At 30.7% G+C, this 24,200-nt stretch overlaps 5 protein-coding genes across 11 annotated transcripts; 3 read left to right on the forward strand and 2 right to left on the reverse strand.

The window, feature by feature from the left end:
- The first annotated feature begins 242 nt into the window (after nt 1–242).
- Nucleotides 243–2,161, forward strand: LOC145968188 (thioredoxin, mitochondrial). 3 transcript variants are annotated; one of them, XM_083093500.1, is made up of 4 exons: nt 243–336; nt 787–971; nt 1,176–1,299; nt 1,774–2,161. In XM_083093500.1, exons 2-4 carry the CDS (start codon nt 799–801, stop codon nt 1,885–1,887), a joined length of 411 nt encoding a protein of 136 aa, XP_082949626.1. In that variant the 5' UTR covers nt 243–336; nt 787–798; the 3' UTR covers nt 1,888–2,161. The 3 variants fall into 3 exon arrangements, with proteins under 3 accessions (XP_082949626.1, XP_082949627.1, XP_082949629.1); XM_083093501.1 differs by having other exon boundaries at nt 250–366; XM_083093503.1 differs by lacking the exon at nt 243–336 and adding an exon at nt 362–386.
- On the reverse strand, nt 1,913–3,871 carry LOC145968187 (uncharacterized). The gene is made up of 4 exons (XM_083093499.1): nt 3,718–3,871; nt 3,258–3,372; nt 2,870–3,047; nt 1,913–2,699 (listed from the first exon to the last, which is right to left on the reverse strand). The coding sequence occupies exons 1-4, from the start codon at nt 3,761–3,763 to the stop codon at nt 2,418–2,420; spliced, it is 621 nt and encodes a 206-aa protein (XP_082949625.1). The 5' UTR covers nt 3,764–3,871; the 3' UTR covers nt 1,913–2,417.
- Pig-q (phosphatidylinositol glycan anchor biosynthesis class Q) lies at nt 3,861–6,147 on the forward strand. Of its 3 annotated transcripts, XM_083093498.1 has the most exons (6): nt 3,861–4,091; nt 4,161–4,909; nt 5,063–5,343; nt 5,411–5,618; nt 5,697–5,811; nt 5,927–6,147. In XM_083093498.1, exons 2-6 carry the CDS (start codon nt 4,187–4,189, stop codon nt 6,106–6,108), a joined length of 1,509 nt encoding a protein of 502 aa, XP_082949624.1. In that variant the 5' UTR covers nt 3,861–4,091; nt 4,161–4,186; the 3' UTR covers nt 6,109–6,147. The 3 variants fall into 3 exon arrangements, with proteins under 3 accessions (XP_082949624.1, XP_082949622.1, XP_082949623.1); XM_083093496.1 differs by having other exon boundaries at nt 3,861–4,909; XM_083093497.1 differs by having other exon boundaries at nt 3,861–4,909; nt 5,426–5,618.
- A 237-nt stretch (nt 6,148–6,384) lies between these two features.
- Nucleotides 6,385–7,208, reverse strand: LOC145968189 (uncharacterized). The gene is made up of 2 exons (XM_083093504.1): nt 7,064–7,208; nt 6,385–6,813 (listed from the first exon to the last, which is right to left on the reverse strand). Exons 1-2 carry the CDS (start codon nt 7,126–7,128, stop codon nt 6,468–6,470), a joined length of 411 nt encoding a protein of 136 aa, XP_082949630.1. The 5' UTR covers nt 7,129–7,208; the 3' UTR covers nt 6,385–6,467.
- A 611-nt stretch (nt 7,209–7,819) lies between these two features.
- Nucleotides 7,820–23,856, forward strand: LOC145969268 (DAZ-associated protein 2). 3 transcript variants are annotated; one of them, XM_083095241.1, is made up of 5 exons: nt 7,820–7,979; nt 20,131–20,199; nt 21,006–21,103; nt 21,187–21,333; nt 21,537–23,856. In XM_083095241.1, exons 1-5 carry the CDS (start codon nt 7,964–7,966, stop codon nt 21,714–21,716), a joined length of 510 nt encoding a protein of 169 aa, XP_082951367.1. In that variant the 5' UTR covers nt 7,820–7,963; the 3' UTR covers nt 21,717–23,856. The 3 variants fall into 3 exon arrangements, with proteins under 3 accessions (XP_082951367.1, XP_082951366.1, XP_082951368.1); XM_083095240.1 differs by having other exon boundaries at nt 7,821–7,979; nt 21,000–21,103; XM_083095242.1 differs by lacking the exon at nt 20,131–20,199 and having other exon boundaries at nt 7,827–7,979; nt 21,000–21,103.
- The last annotated feature ends 344 nt before the right edge of the window (nt 23,857–24,200 follow it).

Genomic DNA, 24,200 nt, shown 5'->3' on the forward strand with positions numbered 1-24,200 from the left:
TCAGAAATTGCTGCCAGTTTACTGCCAGCACTGAAAATATATGATATACGTAACGTGCACTATAGAATTTGCAGTACTGGCAGTAATTTCGGAACACGGCCTATATCGATCTGTATCTAGGGTAACCAGTAACGATTGATCAATCAGAGAGTCCTATTTTGAATTGGCCAATTAGCGACGTGATCAATCAGGTGCCACCCAGGCTCTTTGAATACGAAATATCCCTAGACGTTCTAGGGACACTAAAATTCTACCCATGGACGTCAGAAAGTCAGGTGGCGTTGAAAGTCGTTTTTACATTTCCAAGAGAGATTTTTTTTGACAACGTATAGACAAGTGAGGAGATACGTGTATCAATAAATTAGCGTAATAATATATCAATTAATGTAATAACAGAGTTTAAATACGATTGCGTATCGATTTTTGGTCATTATACAAATATACATGTATTTTTCGTCATCTCTCCAAAAAAATGCGCAATTGTATATATATATATATATATATATATATATATATATATATATATATATATATATATATATATATATATATATATATATAAAATAGCAAATGAGAAAATAATTACTAGTCATAGCATAAATTTTTTAAATAACGGAATTTCATTTTAGCTGTATAAAATATCATTTATTTAAATGAAATCTAAAAGTGTACATTTATAAATATATAAACATAATGCTAACTGCTAATATAGATAACTAATATAGAAAAAATTAAATTTAAAAATTTATGGTATTGTGTATTTATTTATCTTGGAATTATCAACAGTAAACAAGGAAAATGCAGCGTCTAAGAATTCAAGTTGTTCGTAATGTCTTGGGTACCAAGACATATACCACTGTTCCTAAACAAGAGCAAGTGGTATCTGCTACATTTAAAGTTCAGGACCCCAAGGATTTTAATGAACGTGTAAAAAACTCCAAAGTACCTGTCATTGTAGATTTTTTTGCAACGTAAGCATTATATAGTATTCTAATTATTAAAATACTGCATATTCTTATTTAATTGCAAAAAAAATATAGTAATTTTTAGTTGCAAACAATATTTGTTAAAAAAACAAAATAATTATTCATTAATTATAATTAATGAGACTAAGAAACACTGACTTATGAAACATTATAATTTCTTGTTTTTGTAATTATTTATTGTTATTTCAGATGGTGTAATCCATGTCGTATGTTAACTCCGAGAATAGAAACAGTTGTTGCCGAAAAACAAGGAAAAATATTATTAGCTAAAGTTGATATTGATGAAAACACAGATCTCGCTCTTGATTATCATGTAAGTGTTTTTACAACAATCATGTAAAATTAGATATTAATTAAATTTCATTGAAATCAATTTCAAAATCATAGGTTCATAATATGCTTACTCTTTCTTACATAAAATTGTAGAATTAATTAAGCACTTTTTTTCATGACTTTTTAACTTTGATGAAATCTATTGTTAAGATTCCTGTATCCTCACTGCAGTGATATTGAATTATGATATTGAAAAAATAAATTTTTTTTTTATATGATTACTTGTTAATGATATGAATTGGTAAAATATATTAAAGACTTCTCTTGATTCATCAATTAATAAATAGCAATAAATTTTAACTATGAATAATAACAATTAAAAGAATTTACTTCAATATAATTTGCAAGAAAAAAATTGATATGATTTTTTGAAGTTGTAATTCAATATGACATCAGTAAGGGACTTAAAAAACAATGCATTGAATTGTTCATTCAATTATATATAAATTTTTAGGTAGGATCAGTACCTGTACTCATTGCTATGAAGGATGGAAAAGTTTTAGAAAGAATTGTTGGTCTTCAAGATACTGATAAACTTAGACAATTTGTTAACAAATATGCAGAGTAATACAGCTAAAAATTATGTAAAACACTTTTAAAATGGTTGCAGTTTATTAATTCTTGTACAGATAATTTCTATATAATATGCTTTGCATTTTACAACCATATGTATAGTGAATTTTCTTTAGTTTTTGAGTAAATAATATATAAATAGATGTATCTTTCAATACATGTGCAAATTTAAAAGATTTTGATTAGTAAAATATTATAGATTGTAATTTTCAAATATACACATATTTATACAATAGATTGTCAAATAAAACTATTAATTAAAAATTAAATTATAATTATTCAATCCCATTTTACAAATTGTGCTAAGTAAGTTCTATAAATGTACCGTGCATATAAGTTACGTGTGTGCATGATTCGACAAACTTAATTTTTAATGTCTAAATTGGCCAAAGAACGATATTGCTAATAATAAAGAAAAATCTTTTCCTTACAAAGATCTGCCCTTATTAAATTTCACCCAGATTTGATATAGACAAACTGTTTTTTTAACACTCTTTTATTAATAAAATTTGTTTAGACTTAAAATTACTTGTCAGTTGGCAAAACTTGCAAAAGTTGCCTTGCTCGCTTATAAGCAGTTGACTCTATAATATCGTTTTTTATTTCTTCATCATTTTCTTCAGCTTTTTTTATAACTTCCATTCCCTTTTGTACCAATACTTTACGTGCCGTGCCTTTGCAACCTTCAAAGTATTCAAGAACAAGAGAAAAAATTGTATCAGGAATGGAGTTTTCATCCAACAAATTATCCATTAACCAAATCTGCTTAAGCTTCTCGAATTTCCATTCACTTCTAGAATGTTTCCACTGCAAAAATGCAATAAATTTCGAAACACTAAATATATCACCAAAATGTTTGAGATTATTTATACATACAAGAAAAAATGAGCACATTTATCTTATCTTATCTGTATAAATATATTGCAAAATATATCTTTTAAGAATTAAAAATTTTAACAAACGGTTCTGCAACTTACCATAGATATATAATTCAAGGCCTTCTGCATGGTATTTATTCTACTACTTTCCTTTTTTTGAATAGCCGCTTGGATAGCTCTTTCTCTTTTCAATTGCCTTTTCGATGGCTTTTTTGGAATCTTTGCATTCTCATTAGTATCTTCTTTTTTTAGGGTAATCGTATCAGCAGGAACATTGCTAATAAAAAAAGTTTTTTTATAAAATTTGTCAATCATTACCAATTACATATTTTTGTATTGCTATTTCTTATTCTATATGGAAAAGTAAAAAAATTTATAATTTAATATATTTGTTACATTAAAATATTTTGTGTAATAAGAAATAATTTTAAAAAATAATTCTTTGATATATATGTATACACAGTGATAAAATTTTGAAACTTTTTACCTAACTTGTTTCAGTTGTTTTATTGAACCCTCAATTTCTTGCACTGTGGATTTTCTCTTTCTCTTTTTTATTTGTTTCTTTTGCATAACATTCTCCTGAAATACTTTGTCATCATCTGTGAAAAATTATTATATAGTATTATTACATGTTACATATAAATATTATTTTTAAAACAGATGATCAAATAGTATATTTTATCTATGATAAAAATAAAAAAAAAATTATTGACATTTTAAGAAATATTATTATATATTTAAACAGTATTTTATTTTTACTTGTTTATAGATACCAAAAACACTATTTTAATTTATTATGTATAAAACTCACATATTATTACTTAGGGTAACCTCAATATTCTAATATTCCTCAAAACATAATACAATAATTTTTTTCAACCATTATTAATATTTGCACAAGCAAAATGAATTTAAATAAGTAAGTTATGTCGCTAAAAACTTACCATCAATCTCTTCCTTTTTTACATTAAATTTCATCTTTGTGTCCATATTTTATAGTAAATTAATATTATTTAATTTATATTAATATACCATGTGGTTGTTCATCCCTGTCAGTCACTACAAAAAAATTGAGATCAAGTTAGGTAAAGTTGGGTTAGGTTAGATTAAATATTCACAAACAGCTGACGAGATCAAAGTGTTTGTTGTTAAAAAAAAAGAAATAAATTGACTGCATTGAAAATTATTGGTGCTGTATTTCGTTTCTTCCATTGATGAGAAAGACATAATTTCTTGTTCATTATTAATAATTAATTACTTTTTTATTTAATTAATTAGAAATATTTGTTTGTACAATACAATGTGTTAAGATATTCAGGTAATTATATGTAGAAGAGAGTACCCGAATATAAAATGATAAACAATTTGTTAATTTTTATCCCACAAGGATTGTGTATCAAACAATCTGGAAATATGTTTGGTAAAGTGGTACAGGATAAACACAGTGACTTGAAAAAATTTTATATTATTAATTTATCTAAGCTAGGCTCTTCAGAATTAACTAAAAGTACATTAGACACTATTGGATATTGCTCTATGAACGATGAAACCAAAGAATTTTTAGACTATAAGCATTCAGACTGGGTACACGTTACAACAAAGTGTTCTGAGAATAGACAGGACGAGTATCATTTGGCAAATATTGTTCTCGATAATAAAAGAATAGATTTATCAACGATACGTGCAACAATTATTTTGTATAATCACAAAGCATTACAAGAAACAGAATTGTTTGAGAGCAGAGCTGTATCAGGCGATCATTTTTATGAACTAATGAAGCTAATACAAAGCATGAAAGATGAGCTGAAGAGCAAATCTAAATTTATTTGCATCTGGGAAACTCTGTTGACTTATCACATATTCTTTTATTTATATCCTGTTTTATGGCTGTCTACGATAACAAAAAAATTATTGCCAGTTTTAAAGTACTCTTCTCTTGGCTTGCATGTCTATAACTGGTTGGAAAATATTAAGTGGATGCTAATCACAATTTTACACGACAAAAATTTTAAGCTTAAAACAGCAAATTATGCATCGGCAATTGTGGTAGATATAGCACTGGGGATCTTTGTGTTACGATTATTGCAATATTATATTGAGGATCAACCATCACAGTTGCTTCTAAACAATGCAGAGGTAAATTTGAAGAAGTACCTAAAGATGTACACCAACAAAATAATTTATATTATTAAAAATAAAATTGAATTAAACATTTTACTTCCATTTCTTTCTCTCTCTCTCTCTCTCTCTCTACCATACAATTTTAATCAAAATTTTTCTTTAACACAGAAAGTTGTAGATACTTTAAAGGATCTAATTAATTGGTTAATGGGTGTACCAGCTGGCCTGAAACTTAATCATGCTCTAAATAATTGCATGGGAAAGTTTTTCTTGTATCACATACAACTCTGGTGGACCTTTCTGACATTTTTAAAGCCATTTCTAGATTTTGCATTCAAAATATTGCTATTATTTGGAAGATTGGGCGTCACATTTCAAATATCTATTATTGCGGACCTTCTAGCTCTCGCTAGTTTTCATACATACTGTATCTATGTTTATGTAGCAAGGTATATATACTTTTTCAAATATTTAATAAAATTCATGTCAAATATTTCATCTCAAATAATTAAATAGCCAAGTTTATTACAGGCTTTTCAATATGCAGTTAAAAGGAATTACAGCTCTCTTTAGACTTCTTCTCGGGAAAAAGAAAAATCCTTTACGTGAAAGGGTAGATTCTTGTCAATATCAAACAGATCAATTGTTTGTTGGGACACTGTCATTTACCATTCTTTTATTCTTAATGCCAACAACATGGGTATATTATACTGTATTTACACTAGTAAGATGTTTGTTTTGATTTTAACTTTTTTAGCATACTATTTCAAGGCAATTACAATATTATTTATACTCTTTATAGCTCAGACTAATATCGATCGGGTTTGGTGGTTTTTTGACTAGATTGAAATTTTATCTACAAATTATGCCTGTTTATACTTTCTGGAAGTGGTTGTTGCAATCTTATAGTACCTGTAGTAAGTACTGGTAGTAATAATATCATATATTACATCATGGAAAGATAAAAATAATTCTTTGCCATCTGTCACATGAATAGAATATTATAAATAATAATAATAATTCCTCCCATAGGCACTGTTGATATCAGATTGCATTCTCACTGCACAGAGGGATTAACGATATTATCAATGACTATGGTTGTTGCACCTTGGAGACTTACATGGAGGAAATGTATCGCAGATACAATTATTCGCCATCCATCCATTGAATGGTGCACAATATTAAATAATATTATATGGGGTCAATTGTTATAGAATTAATTATATGAAAAATAAATTAATTTTCAATTTGTACATACATATATAATTAAAAATTAATAAACTTTTTTTTATATATACATTATACACACATACATATATATGTGTATACATGTAATGTATATATAAAAAAATATATTTTTAACATGTTTTTTTCTAATATCTTGTACAGAAAATATATATAATATTGAAATTATTATATAATAAAATAATTAGCATTTATTGTATCTGTTGTAACATCTATTGTATCTGTTATAGAAAAAAGATATTAAATTATGAAGAACAAATAATTATTTTATTACATATAACAAGGACAATATTACATAAAATAAGCTAAGGTAATATACTTAAAACTATCATGATTTAGCCTCTTTTTGTGTTGATTTTTCGATTTTTCTTAGTGTATCTTCCAAATCATTGTAGAGCATCGAATCGATGTCATTTTCCTCTCTTAAGATACAGAAATATATTAGAAAAGCAGACAAGCTGAACACTATGCTATATACTTGATACCATGGTTCTTCATATTCGTACGGTTTACGATATTCGTTTATTCTCATAGAGGCAGCTTTTGTAGAAGAGAATTTAATAGGTTCATCGCTGACATCATCATTATCAGTTTCTGTCGCTCTATATTGATCTTTAGTAGATACTGTACTTTGTTTATTTCTAATATTAAATATTACTTGTGATAAATTGTTTCTGTAATAAAAATGATCATGATTATCAGACAGTTGTACTATAAATTATTTAATATAGAGTTCAATTTATCTTGGGATTTTATATAGTTTGGTTCAAAATATATATTTCAATATTTATTTTTAATAAAAAAATAATATTAATAAGAATTTGTGAAATTTTTAAGACACTATAACCTTGTCTAAGTAAATATATATATACTCGAAATATAGGATATAGTAAAACTAAAATACTTTTTTCCACTTTTAATTACCTTTTAAATAATATATTTTTATCTCGCGATAAGAGAGAAAAACCATTTCTAATATTGCCTAACATTTTTGCATCATTATAATATCACACACATAGGCAAACGAAATACATAAATAGATAAATAGGATTAAAGGCTATCCACACAAAATTGCATAGCTGCATATGCATAACATAAGACTATATGGACCAATGAGCATCGAGTATTATGTTATGTAAGTCAATATGGCGATTTAATACTCGATGCTCATTGGTTCATATGGTCTCATGCTATGCATATGCAGCTATGCAATTTTGTGTGTGATGGCCTTTATTCCGTGACGAGAAATGTCCAGCAACTGCTTTCGGGATTACGTTCTAAAATTTACTTCTCAGAATATAATAACGTTTGTTCGACCAATCAGGACAAAGCAATTCTGTTTCTCTTATCCCGATTGGTCAGCCGTACGCTACTTCTATTCCAAGGAGTAAATTTTGGAACGTAACCCAAAAATGCCTTAGGCCCTGCGCACAATAGGAAAAATATTAAATATTAAATTTATAGAGAGAAAAAAAGAAGAGAAGAGTTCCTTTCTCTTTCTCTCGTTCTATAAATTTAATATTTAATATTTAATATTTTTCCTATTGTGCGCAGGGCCTTAAGTATACACGTTATTGTGGATAGACCCTTAGGTCGCGCATGTTGTCACGACGTTGACGCTCCGATTGGTCAGTGGGCGGCGCATGCGCGAGACCGTCCAACGCTAACGCACTGCCACAGGCACGCTCAATAAACGGCGCTAGTGTTTGTCAAGTGTCATAGCCGTTCCCATCGGCCCGACAGTGTTGCAAGACTTAAATCGGTGATTTAATTAGGAATAACGTACCTCTTTTTTTTAGTAAAATTGTGAAACTTTAAGCAATAATGACCGACAAAAAAGGTAACTATATGTCATAATCATGCGTTATTGTTCATTGCGTGTGTAATGTGTACTGAGGCAGTGTGAGGGAAATATACACACACATACGCATATCAACGCGCGTTCACGTACACGTATACACGCATATGCGCGCACACACCACACACATACACACGCACACGACACAATACGAATACAAGTACTCGTCGAGATAAGCCGTATACTTCGCCACTTGTTATTCGATGGGACGCCGACGGCGACGCGACTCCTGGTGCAAACGGCCCACAGCGCGACCGTGGTGTCGCTTGACCCTAGTGCGTTGAAGCCCAGGCGCCGGCATGGATCGCTCGAGTGCCTAGCCCGAGTTGACAGAACAAATCAATACCGTACATCGCGCTGGGCATACAAAATGGCCTCCGGAGACTTGTTCATTCTCTTTCTTCCAAGAGAGAAAGAGAGAGAGAGCGAGAGAGTGAGAGAGAATATTTTTTTGTAGTTATACAAGGTTCTCTTCTGCTTTCTTTCCAAAATCTTATCTCTAACCAGATTTCTCCACCAGAAATTATCTCTAACCAGAATCCTCAAATTCCACTCCTATTCTCGAGATTTCGTCATCCTCGCGAATCCTTCATTTTCTTTTGTATTCGCGAAACTTGTAAATTTACGTTCTTAAGCTTAAATTTCTAAATTTTTTTTCTATTATTCTTGATACGTATCTAAATTTTTAGATTGCCAATTGTTGGACACTTTGAAATTTTTGAAATGCCAATTCCTTGTAATTTTTAATTTTTTTAAATAATTGAACTAACTTTTTTTAAATTCCTAATTGATTGATTTATTAACTTGATTTCCTTTACTAATTTACTTTTTATTTTCGAATTCCTAGATTCCTAGCTCTTTGAATTATAAGTTTTTTTATTTTTAGATATTTAAAACTTTTATCTAAAAATATTTCAGCAATACATTATTCTCCAGGGATATGTAAAGTATTGATTTTAGTTTGGCCTTGAGATAGAATTTGAAAAATCAATCTATTTTAAATGCAAGAAACCTGTCAAATTTTATTAGCATATTATATAATTTATATCAAGCAATTTGATAATCGAATTTTGTATGTAATAATAATAAGAAAAAAATATAATAAGATAAAATTGGATTATTAAGATGCTTTATATATATATATAAAACTTTATATATTGTATATTGCATATTTTTATTGTATATTAATAAAATTGACAGGTTTTTTCTACTCAAAAAAATTTGATTTTTCAACTCCATTTATTCCCAAATAAAATAATAGTCAAATAATTTCAGCAACTTCCTTCAATTGTCACTCTCTGTACATATATATTTACTCTGTGCATATATATTTACATAAATACATATATAAAGTGTGTCGGAAATCGTGCTATATACAAATGAAATGGAGATGGTTTTTCATGTAAATGCAAATGAGAAATGTGCGAAAAAATTTTTCACACAAGGTTTTATTGTCGATAAAATCGGCTTTGACTTTCAAATAGAGATATACATGTGTTGACTAATAATCAGAATCAGCTGAAGGATCTCACAATTATTTCTGTTCTAATTTCTAAACGATGTCATGATGTAAATAATGTTACATTCTGTCTCCTATCATTTCTACTATTTTTTACTTGAGGAAATAAGGAACACATTAAAAAAACTATCAATGATGAAAAAAACTATTAATGATTAAAATTATATAAAATTACAATTACAAGACAATAATATGTAAATTCGAAGAAGTGAAAATTTTAAACATATGATTACCTATTGTAGTTCACATTTCTTTAATTCGTCGAGCAACATTTTGTGTAAAAAGATGGGCGATATTTTTATCAATTTATAATTTAATGAAATAAATGCACTATTGAATTTATTGCATTTTTTTAACTCGTACCAAGTTATATTATTTATAAACAAAATCAGAAATAGATATGTATAACAAGATTCATTGAATTTCGATTATCAGAATTTCAAAATCGAAAACAGTTTTGTATGAAAAAATTTCATTCTATATTTTTAACTCGCGTTTGCATTTGAAATAATTTTCATTTTGCTTGTATCACGATACACATTGTATACATATATACTCGGTAATAAAAATATGTGATTTAACAATACACACACACACACACACACACATATATACGCATACATGCGTACGAGTAGGCACACGTATATGCTTGTATCTATGTATGCAGATGTGTGTATAATACTGTTATATGTATGCATATATATACATGTACAGAATGTCCTCTTATCATAATCATCCTAAATATCTTCGTTATTGAAAAAAGTTATTGAAAAAATGATATAAAAGTTTGTCTAAAAAAATAATTTGTTCTTCCAGAAGGTACATGATTAGTGAGAAGTCTCTTTTAAGATTACAGTTTTCTACAGTTTTCAAGATGATTAAAAAACTATTTTAAATAATTTATCGATTCGATATTATAATTGATGATCCTTAAAGGATTTTAAATATGAGAAATATTTGTTTTAATCAATTTTAATATATTATGGGAAAGGTAATGTTTAAGAGTACTTATGATATTTTATAAAAAGCTGAGAGTCGGAAATCGTAGTACAATTAAAATATAAACATAATTTTTTAAGAGTAAATCTAAAGGTGCATAAAATAAAAATGTTTTATATAAGGATTTTGTTTCGAAAAAATTATTAAATATTAAAGTGCACGTGGCTTTTGTAATGAAGGATATAACAAAATTAAAAGTAACTTTGATATTTTATATTCTATTATATACCATACTGTAAACACACATACATATATATCTTTTTCTTCTTAGTAATTTAAAGTATTTTAAATCATTTTACTAAATGGAAAATGTAATACTTTTATCTTTATGCTATTTTTATATCAACAGCCGATCGAGATGAATTAGGCAATATATAACATAAGATTGTTAGATATCAAGTTCAAAATAAAACAGATATGTTATTAATTTTCCAATTTTTAACGTTATTTTTTCAAAAACACAAAACTACGAATTTAAAGAGAAATTTTTTTTCTCATTTTTACACAAGGAATCACTTCTATTTTAGTTGTGCTACGATTTCCGATTAATCTTGTGTGCGTGTGCATGTGCGTATGTTATATAATCATGAAATCATACATTGTCAAGTGTTAAATTGTATACTTTTTTTTCGCAAATAACACATCTATGAAAACACATCGTGAAAATATGATATACTCGGTGATTCTCAAACATTTTATGAATACAAACTCATTCTCATTTTTTTTAGTTTTCATTAGAGTGATATTTGTGATACATTATTGAGCTCCGGAGGTCATCTCTTGGTATTACTCGGTGGTATTTTTGCAGATTCAGCGGCTGGTTGCAAAAGTAAGAATGTACAAACAACAAAAAGAGAGAAAGAGAGAGAGAGAGAAAGTGTGTATGATTAAAAGACTCGTAGGATTTAAGACTCAAAGTTTCCTAAATAGTTTGGTTCGATAATAAAATCGAACAGACACTGAATCCGTAGCGATCGAGTCCACTTGTAAGCATTATCGTTCATCTGCTCAAGCCATTCCAGGATCCTTATCTCGGATCCTCCTGTTTTGTTCCTCCTGCATGACGGAACGGGGTCTCTGAAACAGCTCCCTGGAATAGTTTTGGCAGAAATCACTTTCACATAAGTAAAAAGTACACGGTAACTTCGACGGTGCGACATTTCATTATCAGGTCTGGTCTGTCTGTCTGTCCCTAAGCAGGTGCTGCGCTCCTATAGAGCACAGTAGATACATATTAATAAGGATACATAAAGCTTAATCTAAGTAAGCGGAGAGCTGAGATGGCCCTCCTTATCATAATAATATTATTAGTAATATGTGAAGACACGGCGGCGGGCGTGCAGACTGCTGCTGCGAGTCTGCTACCATTTATATGTGTATGGCGGTGTAGCGGTTGAGCGCGGAAGGATAGCGCCTACAGTTTGGCTGTCAATATGTTTGCAGCGGACCATTACAAAGACGATTTGATCCCAGTCAGTAGGTGGAGCTCCGGAGATCGGCGCAGCCTAAGCCACGTATCTAACCTCACCTTACTCTATATATTACCTTAACTCACTACGTGTTTATATACCAACATATATTACGTACACACACACAACACACACGCATACATATATGTGTATATATAATATATATATGTATGTATATATTTTTATATATATACGCATATGTATGTATATATTACCTGTTATATATACGTTGAGGCTGATGCAGAGGAATCGATTGCTTCTGTCAACGCATCCTTTTGTAATAAGGATTGTAGTCAAGATAAGATGTCGCTAAAAATTTCGAAAACACGATGACATCTCGTGTCTCGAGCAATATAATTTTTTATTATATATAATTATATTAATACTATATTTTTTTATTATATAATTTTTAATTATATTACAATTTAAGTTATAATATAATTTTATAGTGTAAATGCTATAGCATTTTATCCTTTAAGAGATGGATTTTTTTAACAATAATTTGAAAGTACAATATAATAATTTTTTTATTTTCAAATGCAGATGATACTATAAAGATAGAAATTTATACATTGTGTAACAGACACACGCACATGCAATTAATACTAGTTAGATGCAACATTGCAGGATCTATTGTTCTGCAATTAATATAATGCAATTCCTGGATCCATTGTTCCAGAATTATTGTAAAATGTATTATGATCTTAGAATTGCAGATTCATATATTATAATTTTAAAAACAAGCATTCATGAATGAAATTATCTGAGTTAAAGTTTTTTGAAAACTGTAGAAAAATTTCTCACTTTCAAAATTTAATAGCTTTTAAACTACAACAAATCACAATTTCTAATATTACATATATCTATAAAAAATTAATGTGTTAATTATATCGTATTGTATTGTATGATATATAAATCTTTATACGATTCGTTAGTTATTTAAAATTGAACATGAAACCTTAAAAAAGGAGAATATAAATAGTTTTGAAGCAAACACTTGAAATTTTATTAGACGTAGAAACTCTCTTTATATAACAGACATTAATTTATTTTATATTTAAATTTTCTTTACCGACAAATTTTTGTTTACAGTGAGAGAATTTTTAGCTTATCAATAAATAATTCCTCCAAAGATATTTTTCTAAAAGAAGCGATCGCTAACTTTCTGCTAGCTTCAACGTGCATAAAGGTATAGAATGCACCAGGCGTCTCTCGATTCAAAATAGAAAACGCCCCACGTTTAAATTGCGAATAAAATGTGACTTTCAGCGCAGCTACATGTGACATTTTAAAACCTGTCGCTTAAGAGACATACGAAAATTTCTCACTTTCAAGTTCTTCAGACTTTAACGATCAAAATGCAACATGATCGTAATCGAGTCTTGTTCTTTGAGAAAAAAAAAGTACATAAAGTGAAAGTCGTATACGTTTGATTTGTATTAAATACACTAAATATTTCTCGGGAAAGAGTGCGCGCATGGAATTTAAATCTCTTTTCACTTTTGCTGCCATGGACATCACGTGAAGCTTTCGCGCCGTTCGAATGGGCGCGTTTGACAATCAGAGGCGCAGGTCGTTACATGTATCCAAATCAATGCAGCTCCAAGATATTGATATGGATACATCGATATTTCGTATTAGAACTTGGTGATATTGGCTGACTACTTTAACTGTCCTTTTATATACTTTTACATTATTTTTTATTATTCTACGCTCGACATGTCTGCGCTCGTGTGCAGTCGCAGTTCTTTCCCATGCAGTTTTTATTTTCTTCTAATATCCATGATAATTCAATTATCATGAGATAATTTGAGAACAGAATTTTTTAGGGATCTTTATTATTGCAATTTATTATATTGAGTTTTCTCAAAGTTAATTAAAGCAGATTCTTGTTCTAAAAGACTCTCAAAAGTTTGCATAATAGATTTATAAATATATTTGTTATATAATTGTTATTAATTATTTTAATTTAAATTTTTTTATTAATTGATTATTTGACATTGATATAATTTATTGATGAAATTAGATTATTCGAATTAAATTCTAATGTTCTGGCACGTGCTCGCGCGCATACATGACGGGCCTCGCGAATGTACACGAATGCTGTATTAAGCTCAGCGTCACTTTTGACGATATTTATACTTTATTTGGAACTTGCTAGCTCACTTTTAACAAATAGTGCACATTGCTTGGAACCGCGCCACAAGTTTCCCGTAAAATCTAATATGATAAAATTAGAAAGAAATAAAAGAAAGAGAGAAACGAAAGATTCTTCATAAAGATTTTTTTTAAAAAGATTTTTTCGAAATAAAAAAAGTGCGAAAAATTGATCGATTGCAAGGGAAATTTGTGGCCACGTGGCTGTACGTCATAGACACGTGGTATAGTTAGATAAATAGACATCTCGACTTCCTCCTTCGATGATTGTAAACCTTACATCGATTCTTCTCGATAGCTTGAGAGTAGTTTGACTTGTAGCGAAGAGAGAATCAGTGAATCATGAAACGTAATCTCACACCTACCGTTCTGCTGCAACTCGTAGTTGTCGCGTGGCTGACTTGGAGGACAAAGAGAGAGAGAGAAAGAGAAAGAGAGAGAGATAAGGCAGCCGTGCGGAGGGAAAATACAAAGTGAAATTGCGTTCACCTTTAGCATCCCAGTAGATCTCCATGCAAGTACGAGCTTTGATCTTTCCACCAGTGATTATCTCGGCTCGCATGCTCCGAACGTTTTTTCCTTGGCGACAAGGAGTGCGCGATCGCCCACTGTTGTGAGAAAGAAAGAAAAAGAAATCGAAGGGGGCGGTCGTGTCCCCCGCTATATATCATTGTTTTTATAATCGTGCATGTTTTTTTCTTTTGATATGCTGTTTTAATCGATTTAATCTCACGATTTCGCTTTCAACATTGTTACTTCATCCACGTTCGATCCCTCCTTGGAATTATATCCAACTTCGCAAAGGCAGGATCGAGCGGTCTAATGTTATCATTTTGAATCGTCGTATTGTTGTGTGATCATCGTAGTTTCATAAATCTCGCTGTCGCTCCGAAAAATTCGCCCTTGAACAGTGAATTTTTTTCGCACCTGTCGCGAAAAAAAATACGTTATATCTCTCTTACATATTATTATATTTTTGGATTATGCTGTATAAAGAGTATGTATACATAAATTTTCGCTAAATTGATCAACTGGCGAGATTTCCCAGCGACACGATGACTGCATGTGCATGATTGATAGGATTTGTACACTTGTTAATAGTGAGTTTAAGCAAAGTAGCTAGTAAATACGCTAGTCGGTACTGAATAAGAGTGTCCTCATAACGATCTAGAGATCATCGGGAGCGAGAAATTAAAAGATATATCTTAGATATATACAGATATGTATACTTTTTTTTGCATCTCTATAGTTTTAAAGATACGTGTATATTCTCTCTTTCGACATTTTTGATGAAGATTTTTGAAGAGAAGCGACACATTCTTTTCACACACTTTCCTCTTTTTATTGTAACTTGCCAAACGTTTTTAGTTCATTTTACAAATTGATATTGAAATTCACAAATACATAGTTTCTTAGCAATTTTCCGATGATCCAGTTTGTCTCGAGAACACATCTTGTCCACGGAAGCATTTCGATGAATCACCGCGTCCGACAGAAAAAGAAATAGACAAACTCTCGATATCGTTTATCGACTATTTTAATGGGTTGTTGAAAGTAGAGAGGTAGCAAGTAAAAAAAATGTAAAAAATATAGCGTCGAACTGCTCATTGGGACAAATCGAGGAAGTGAAAGAGAAAAAGAGTGTACATGAGAGAGAGAAAAAAAGAGCGATAGACACTTTTACCATTAAGCCGTACTAGCATTAATATTACAATCGGTTGTGACTGATTCGATTATTGTTTGCACCGTGACACATAGACATTTAACTTATTACTTCCCAGAGGCTGCACGAACACGCGGGTAGACCAACGGTTTCAATGTGTGGTATCCAAGATAATTATTGTTACTGAACTAATTATCATCCAGCGTACAAGAGATAATACGTTTAAAAATAATAAAACGACATTATATAATCGTCACGTTCTTCAACTTTGATTGTCGGTACTTGATCCTTTGAAAACAAGTTCTAAGAATTACTGGGAATTGTCACATCTATAAAGTTTTGATTAATCTAATCATTCTTCGATTTAATTTTCTGAATCTTTGAATTTCTGTCTCTTTCAAAATTTTTTAAATTAACTTTAAATTAACTTTTCCGATTCCTCGTATTCTTAGATCGCAGGGAATCCTTTTCGTAGCGAATACTTGTCTTCATATCTGGACACGAAAGTAAAATATTTGCATTATCGATCACACACTCTTTCTCGTAAAAACAAGCTACACCGAATCGTTGTTCGTCTCCGCTGGTTCGATCAGCCTCTGGTCATATCATGAACAATTTGGTGTGGGCTGACATTTATGTTAGAAAATATATCCATTTCCCTCGACACCAGCGCGATCGCGCACACAACGCCTAGAGGACAATCCTTTTTCAAGAAATTTGCTCTTCTAAAAATATTTCGATAACGATTATAATTTTTCAAATATTTAATTAAAGTGACTTACAAAATTACATTCCTCGATAAATTAAATGGACATTTTTCAAGAACAGCTCCTTGACTAATATAATTAGAGGAGCGAAATTTTATTACGTCATCTCTTTTTATTTTCCCTTCAATTAAAATAGAAATTTTCACTTATTCTCTGATTTGATTTCGCGCATAAATTTTTTATAAATCTATTCTTTTCAAGTTGTCGAGCCTCGATATGTCGCTTGCAATGATATATTTGAAAAGAATGATTGAAATATTGGAAAGGATTCTTAGAGCCTCTTGATGGCGGCGGCACGTAGCGCATGGTGCGATTTAGATAATTAAAAGGATTAGAGGAAAAAAAATAGGCGGCCGAGCGTCTCGCGGCGTCGCGATGCGGCCGGTCGCTGACGTTAACTACTTACTACTACACACGATTCCGAGGAACTTTTAATCATGTTTAACCTTTATCTCTGGATATTTGCAGAAATTTGTGGTTTGCTGAGTCTTGTCACGACTTTTTGAATGTGTGGAGTCTGATATGTGTATATAGTCTTATATGCTATATATGCATATATGTATAAATATATTTTATATATACATATATATATACATTTATTTTATATATATATGTACATAACTATTGTACCACTATACTCATTGTATAAATTACACATTCACTGCCCCGAAAAAGAGAAAGAGAGAGATGTAAAGCCTCTTCTTCTCAGTTTGATTTGTGGAATCGCGGCTCGTCATCGCTGACGATGACGAGGGTGACGATGATGATGAGGATAATAATGATGGTATAATAATAATGATGACGATGAGGATGTTAATAATGATTATGATTATAATAACATTGATTATGATTATGATATGACGATGATTATGATGATAATGATAATGATGTTGAGATGGACTGCCGTTCTCACATCGCGAGTCCTTTGATTATTTGGGCTTGTTTTAACATCACTTTTTGGAGCAACCGTTATCCTTTTTACCTCCTAGCTTTATTTTAGCTCTGTTTTTGTCGTTTTTTGTTTTTTAAATACGGTCGAGCCTCGGGATTTGCTGGCACTTAAATTGATACTTAATCCGTTATATCCAAAATCATTCTATTCTTCATACATTGCTGAAGACTCATAAATAATATAAGACATAAAAGTATAATTTTATATTTATAAAGAGTACATGATGGAATGTAACGGATTAATGATAAATAATTGAGAAAACGAAATAAACGGACGTATTGTTAAGATTTTGGATAATTGCAGTAATCGCCTTGAATCTATTTCAGATGTATGTAATCGCGAATGAGGATGCTTAAAGAACAATGTTCAAAAATGTTTCAATAAGAATTTCAATCCCAATCATTCAAAGATGCAAATTTGCATCTTTCAAGCTCTCTTTATTCTTAAAACATGCATTTTCTCAAGTTTTTACAGATCATCAAGATTAAAGTTTTCAACTTTTCAAATAATAAAATTTTTAGCAAAATAAAATCTAAATTAAACTTTTAAATATTCAAGCATTCCAAATTTTACACAAATCAGTGTCGAATACTGCAAATTGTAAAATGTTCCAATTCGGAAACATCCAAACATTGATGTTTGTACGGATTCAAAGGACGCTTGCAATAATACAAGATATTAACAATCTTGAAAATTTCATATATTCGAATAAGTATTGACGTATTAATTGAAATGAATCCCTCAGGCTCGATCTGTTAGACGAATGTATTTGGCTTCTACTTTGATTGCGTAACGCTATTTGCTTTGAGATCGGTTTCGTATCAAATCTTAGTTCTAGAAGTAAAGGTTGCTCAGTGACGAATCATTGTTCGAGAATAACCATCGGTAAAATTGCAGAAATTGAGCTTTAAATAACAGAATTTAAAAAAAAACTCATACAGAAAGAAACATTTAAATATTTGATGAAAAATTTTGGTAATTTTTAATTTTTAATTCAATATAAAATCTATTAATATATCAAATTATTCTCAAGCATGATTCGTTTTAACTCCTTGAGCGTGGATCCATTTATGTGGATGATTAGCAATCTCGATGGATCCTCGAGAGGGTATGGTCTAAGGTGATCAATTTCTCGAAAAGAAAAGGAACACTTGAAAAATCTAATGCAAAGATTTTCGATTGTTCAGTTCAAATTGAAATTATTCTAATCATATCTCAATTGATAAAGATCTTTGCTTTTCCGCCATCTTCTTCGATTTTTTGTGTATCAATAATTATTTTTTTCTTTGAAAAAAGGTATTATATGATATTAATATATTAATTATATTAAATATAAAAATGTTCATTTTATTTGTATTTTAAAAAGGAATTTATATTTTTCAGGGAAGTAAAATATTAATGTCATTAATTTCGAGAAAGATAAGTGATGAGATCGAGATCTAACTGACTAAAATCTCTGAAAATGAGGAGTTGATCACCTTGTAAATGTTTTTATAAAAAAAAGGTCCGCCTGCGTCCCGGCAATTCATGCTGGGCGGAATAAAAAGCTCAAGGAAGGCCCCGGGAGCGACAGGCGGGCATGATATCTTCGGTTATTTCTTTTCACCATTATTTAGTGACTAACATTGTTTGAGCTTTAAATAGTACCTTGATCAAAACGGTGTATGTCATGTGTAAGATATACTTGGGTGTGGGAGTACTATTCTGGAGATCGGTAACGCGTTGGACAACATCTCTCTTTGTTATGGCAAAAATATTTTTTTTTGGAGTATCTTTAAAAGCACGATTTTTTATAAAATTAAAATTATCTCAACGCCATTATTTGCGAAATATTTCGAACTAAAAACAATTTTGAAGCAGTTATTCTGAAACGACTTAGTTTCAATTAAAAGCAATTTCGAAATGATATGATTTCGAAGCTACCTTAAAACGATTCCGAGAAACAATTTTGAAGCAATTTTCTCTTCAAGATATTTTCTATTATTTATCTCATTATTTACAAATAAGATTGCTTGTTTAATTAAATATTTCATCTTGAGATATATACAATATATGACTTACATTAGCAATTAGATTTGACACTATTAAACTAATTTTTAAACATGTTTCTTACATTGATAAACAGCAATTTGTTATCGTTTCATTATTATCTTGATAGAGAAGAACGCAAATAATCGAGAGCCTCTCTATTGAAAGTTCGAGCTAAGAGACTTGCAAATCATAATAAAATTAAATTGAAGATTCGTTTCGCGACTGCTTCGAATCGTTTTGAAACGTCAATTCCTTTATTGTTGAACAATTAAAAGCAAAACATAACTGCCCATATCATTCTAAAACTATAACGAAGAAGAAGATCCAATCGCGTCCCGATCTCGACGACGCGCTCTACGCGTACTCGACGCGGAGAAGAGTTGCACAATCTGTCGAGATGAAGCACAGATTGCGTTCCTCGATACCGCGTCGTGGACGTGGACGGTGCGCCGGCACTCGTCCTTTCTGGCAGTGTGGTACCACGTACCATGTTGGCTTAGATTGAACACACACACACATGTCGTTCACGACCTGCGAATTCAGTGAAGCTGCATTTCGCATTGCCTTGTGTTGCAGCGTATCCGGTGGCCCCGCATCCACCGACCGGCTTTGTCCCTGCGCCAACGCAACCCCCAACTTACGGTGGTAAGACTGTGTGATTTCTGTTATTTTATCCCTGTCAAGCTAGCTGAGCCACTGTGACATAATAAAAAAAAAGACATATTTCAGGACTAATTTATTTATATTTATATTTATAAATTTATTAAATTTTTGAATTCTGAACTCATCTATTATTAATATATCTTATCATTATCTATTATTATTATTGTTTATTATATTATTATATATAGAAATTTTATGTTAGTTTCTTGGAGCTGGAATTGAATAGATGTTTACTCATTTTTCAAAAAGAATGTTCAATTTCTGCAGAATTTTGGAAACTATAAAGTTTTAAAATCATATAATTTAAATTTTTTAGCTCCATTTCTGTCTCATATCAAAATATTCACTTTTTATATCAAAACCACTGCAATTCTCAAGATTTTTCGGATTAATTAATGAAATTAAAAGAGAATTTTTATGCGAATCTTTTTTTGTAGTTATATTCAAGAAAAAAATATTAAGTTTTTAATATCTTTATTTTTTTTAAATACACACCTATTGAAAACTTTATAATAAAAGTTATGTCAGAATTTATTGTATTAATATAATTAAGCAGACCAAATATGTATCTCGCTCTATAGGACGCATATGATAAACTTTCTTATTAGTTTGTATTAAAATAAGAAGGATAAAGATATTCTATGTCATTATTTCTTTCGAATCGTATTGAACCGTCAAAGCTACTTTTAGATTATACCGAGTATTGATTGTATTGAGAGTTCAATGAGGCTAATGTTTTACACTAACTATATTGGATGATTCTGATAACATATATCCGATAGTTGCAGGCGCCGCACCCTATGGAGTATTTCCCAATCAACCTCAATTATATGCGACGCAAGGTCCGCCGCCACCGACATACGATCAGACCCTTACGCATCCTATGGTGAGAGTTATCATCCAGTTTTATTTCTATGAAAGACATAAAAAGGGAGTCTGAACTTGAAATCCATCAATAAATGCTTTTAGATGTATCAACCAATGTATGGACAGGGATATCCTTTGCAATATTATCCACCAGGGTACCCATTGCAATATTATCCGCCGTTGGCTGCGACTACAGCATATTATCCTGCTATGCAGCCCGCTCCTGTAAGGCCCACTATCATGGTACCTGTAAGTATCGATATATATATATGTAATGATGTTTTTTTTTCTACGATTCCTCTATTATATGTTAACTATTTTCAAAAATGTATATTATAATTACACTTTGCACCATATATACAGAAATGCTTATTTTCTAGTTACTCACTTTTAAATAATTAGTAAACTTTACATGTCACAGTTGCTTAACACAAGTAATGTTCATTTTATAGAACGGTTTCGATGGTACCCGGTTCGATGGCATCTCGCAGCCGGTGTTGCCGCCACCACCACCTGGAGTGGCCGCGAACGCTGCACAATTGGCCGCGATGGCTGGTCATAGCGTAGCCCTATCGCAAAAGAAGGGTTCGTTCCTAGGAGGAGGAACGGAGGGCGGTTATACCTTTTGGTAAATCGTCAAACCACCTCTTGTGTAACATACATACATGTAGAGACACATGTATATTACTCATACAATTACATTACTGTTGGAAGCGCTGTGTTGTCGAGGCGACGAGATTATGTAGGCAACTTCTGGTAGAGCTCCGCTTTTAGGCCATTGCATGTGAAAGAGTTTTAGTCTTAGTAATTATAAGACTGTAAGCAAACCAACAGTCACTCTTACTACCTTGTGATGGAATGCTTGACTGTGATTGTGGTCGATTACGGTCTTATGATTATGACGAAAATTTTTTACATGCAATAGCTTTCTCTCACTGCTATTGGAGACAACACATACACACAATACACACATATATACACTACATTATATATATCGATATTTATTAATATTGATAAAACGTGTGAACGGACTGATCACACATATGATACATTTGCGCAGGTGTGTCACACGCGCAATGCACACGCGTACACATACACACACACATAAATACACAGCAGCAACATACACATTTAAACATAAGCAGCAACCGTGAGAGTTCTCACACGATTCATCTACGGCGATATTTGCGATCGATAGAAGCAATCCAATGATCTCAAGGACACCGTCGCCGTCTTGGTGATCAATTTGCGTATTTCATGTACTATTGAGCCGAAGAGAATCGTCTTGGCCGAGAAAGATTCGGACACAATGACACTCGTCGAATACCCTATAAAGATAGTTTTTTGAAAGCTCATCGTTCCGTAAAAATCGGGATGAAAGCACTACACGAGTTTTGAAGGATCCAAAGATCCGAAAGTTTCGAGCCCAAGATTATCCGTAATTATCGAGAAAAACGTCCGTTAACGGACCATAGATCCGAACTAATGGAAATTCAGAATTTCCGCAATTGAAATTTTTTAGAATTCAGAAAGCGCAAAATATATAATTTGCTAATGATCAAATTTAAAGAATTGAAGAACATCTAGACCTGTGGAATTCCAAGAGAAATTTGGAGTTTTAAAAGCTTTAGAATTTCAATGTGTGCCACACACAAGAAATTTATTCTTTTTAGCTGAACTGGAACGGAATAAAATGAAATAGATATATTTAGAAATTAGAAAAAAAAATATAACAAGTTCTGCTAAAAAGATCTATGTACTTGGAGATTCGAATTTTCATAATGTAAGGTTTTAGAACATTAACGATATAATCTCCAGTTGAATTGTTTAAGGAAATAATAATTGAAATACTAATTGAAAATAAAAATTGAAATTTATGATTATTGATTTTCTCAAGATTCAAAATACTCAGGATCTAGCATCGGTTAGTAGCTTTTATTAATTCAAAGATTCAAATATCGAAAAATGATTTATCGATTAAATTTGCTTATATTTAATTATTAATTAAAAAGATAAAATATTAAAAATCTATGGTCATAAATTTCTGAGAATCTTTAGTAACCTGTGAAAGGATCCATGGTATCGGAGGATCCGAAAGCTCGAAGCAGTCGTTGTGTCTTTCTTACGAAAAAGATATTGCGAGAATGTTATTTTACGAACTAACTAGTTAGACCAGGAAAAGATGGACTAATGCCATTGATGAGAAGCGATCGATGTCGCTACGCTCATCAAAGCAGAAGGAAAGAATCAAGAATAGAGTGCATGAGCCCAATGTCGACTATTGTAGGAATTCACGTGACATATTGCGTTGATATTTATATTTAAATTATTGTTATTTAAACAATTTATTTGCAGACCCTCCTTAGAGACAGAATCATCAGTGCAACATGTTTCAACAATTAATTTTGTATCTGGAGAGACTGTGAGTGAAAAAGAATGGCGAGGGAGAGAAAAAAAAAGAAAGAGAAGAAGAAAGAGAGAAAGGGACAAAGAAAGTGAATGAGTTTTGTTATCACGAAAAAGTGTGCAATAAGCGTAAATCTATTGTAATAATAAAAAAAAAAACAATATTAATTGAAACTGTGCACTTGTTATTAGGTTGAATAAATGAGTGAGAGAAATAAAAAGAAAACAGAATACATGCGAGTGAGTGAATGAGTAAAAGTGAGAGTGAGTGAGACAATAGTGAATGAAAGAAAACAATGAAAATGTATCACTGCGCAATGATCAATTGTACCAGTTAATAAATGCTATGATCATGAAATTCGTTAATTGAAATTTGTTCTTTTTTATATACATATATGAGCGATTACAATCTTTTATTATTCTTTTATTCTTGCAATGAATATTAGATATGTAAAGCTCTATAATTTTATTGAGTATTTCTCTTTAAATTGAATTGTTGAATTAACCTTCAACATGAATACAAGATTTTTTTTGTTAATATATCGTTTTCTGCTATAATAATTTTATCTTAAAATTGCAATACGGCGATAATAGAGAAAATAATTTCAATAAATTTTCATTTTAAATTTGTGTTTAGAAAATGGCAAATTTATAATATTAAAAGAAAATGTTCATACATGCATTTTGCCAATTATTTTATTAAAAATGAC

This window comes from Camponotus vicinus, unplaced genomic scaffold (genome assembly GCF_025532165.1).
Source record: "Camponotus vicinus isolate PSW18456_S1 unplaced genomic scaffold, iyCamVici1.0 SCAF_3, whole genome shotgun sequence".
Lineage (NCBI taxonomy): Eukaryota > Metazoa > Arthropoda > Insecta > Hymenoptera > Formicidae > Camponotus > Camponotus vicinus.

Coding starts and splice junctions, on each gene's coding strand:
- Pig-q (XM_083093496.1), top strand. CDS start 4,127: ATGATAAACAATTTGTTAATTTTTATCCCACAAGGATTGTGTATCAAA. Junction 5,344..5,410: donor ATCTATGTTTATGTAGCAAG/GTATATATACTT, acceptor ATAATTAAATAG/CCAAGTTTATTACAGGCTTT. Junction 5,812..5,926: donor GCAATCTTATAGTACCTGTA/GTAAGTACTGGT, acceptor TTCCTCCCATAG/GCACTGTTGATATCAGATTG.
- LOC145969268 (XM_083095240.1), top strand. Junction 20,200..20,999: donor GCAACCCCCAACTTACGGTG/GTAAGACTGTGT, acceptor TATATCCGATAG/TTGCAGGCGCCGCACCCTAT. Junction 21,104..21,186: donor AGACCCTTACGCATCCTATG/GTGAGAGTTATC, acceptor AAATGCTTTTAG/ATGTATCAACCAATGTATGG.
- LOC145968189 (XM_083093504.1), bottom strand. CDS start 7,128: ATGTTAGGCAATATTAGAAATGGTTTTTCTCTCTTATCGCGAGATAAA. Junction 6,814..7,063: donor AAAAATATATTATTTAAAAG/GTAATTAAAAGT, acceptor TTTTTATTACAG/AAACAATTTATCACAAGTAA.
- LOC145968188 (XM_083093500.1), top strand. CDS start 799: ATGCAGCGTCTAAGAATTCAAGTTGTTCGTAATGTCTTGGGTACCAAG. Junction 972..1,175: donor ATTGTAGATTTTTTTGCAAC/GTAAGCATTATA, acceptor TTGTTATTTCAG/ATGGTGTAATCCATGTCGTA. Junction 1,300..1,773: donor ATCTCGCTCTTGATTATCAT/GTAAGTGTTTTT, acceptor ATAAATTTTTAG/GTAGGATCAGTACCTGTACT.
- LOC145968187 (XM_083093499.1), bottom strand. CDS start 3,763: ATGGACACAAAGATGAAATTTAATGTAAAAAAGGAAGAGATTGATG. Junction 3,373..3,717: donor AAAAAAGGAAGAGATTGATG/GTAAGTTTTTAG, acceptor AATTTTTCACAG/ATGATGACAAAGTATTTCAG. Junction 2,700..2,869: donor CCTTGAATTATATATCTATG/GTAAGTTGCAGA, acceptor GCATTTTTGCAG/TGGAAACATTCTAGAAGTGA.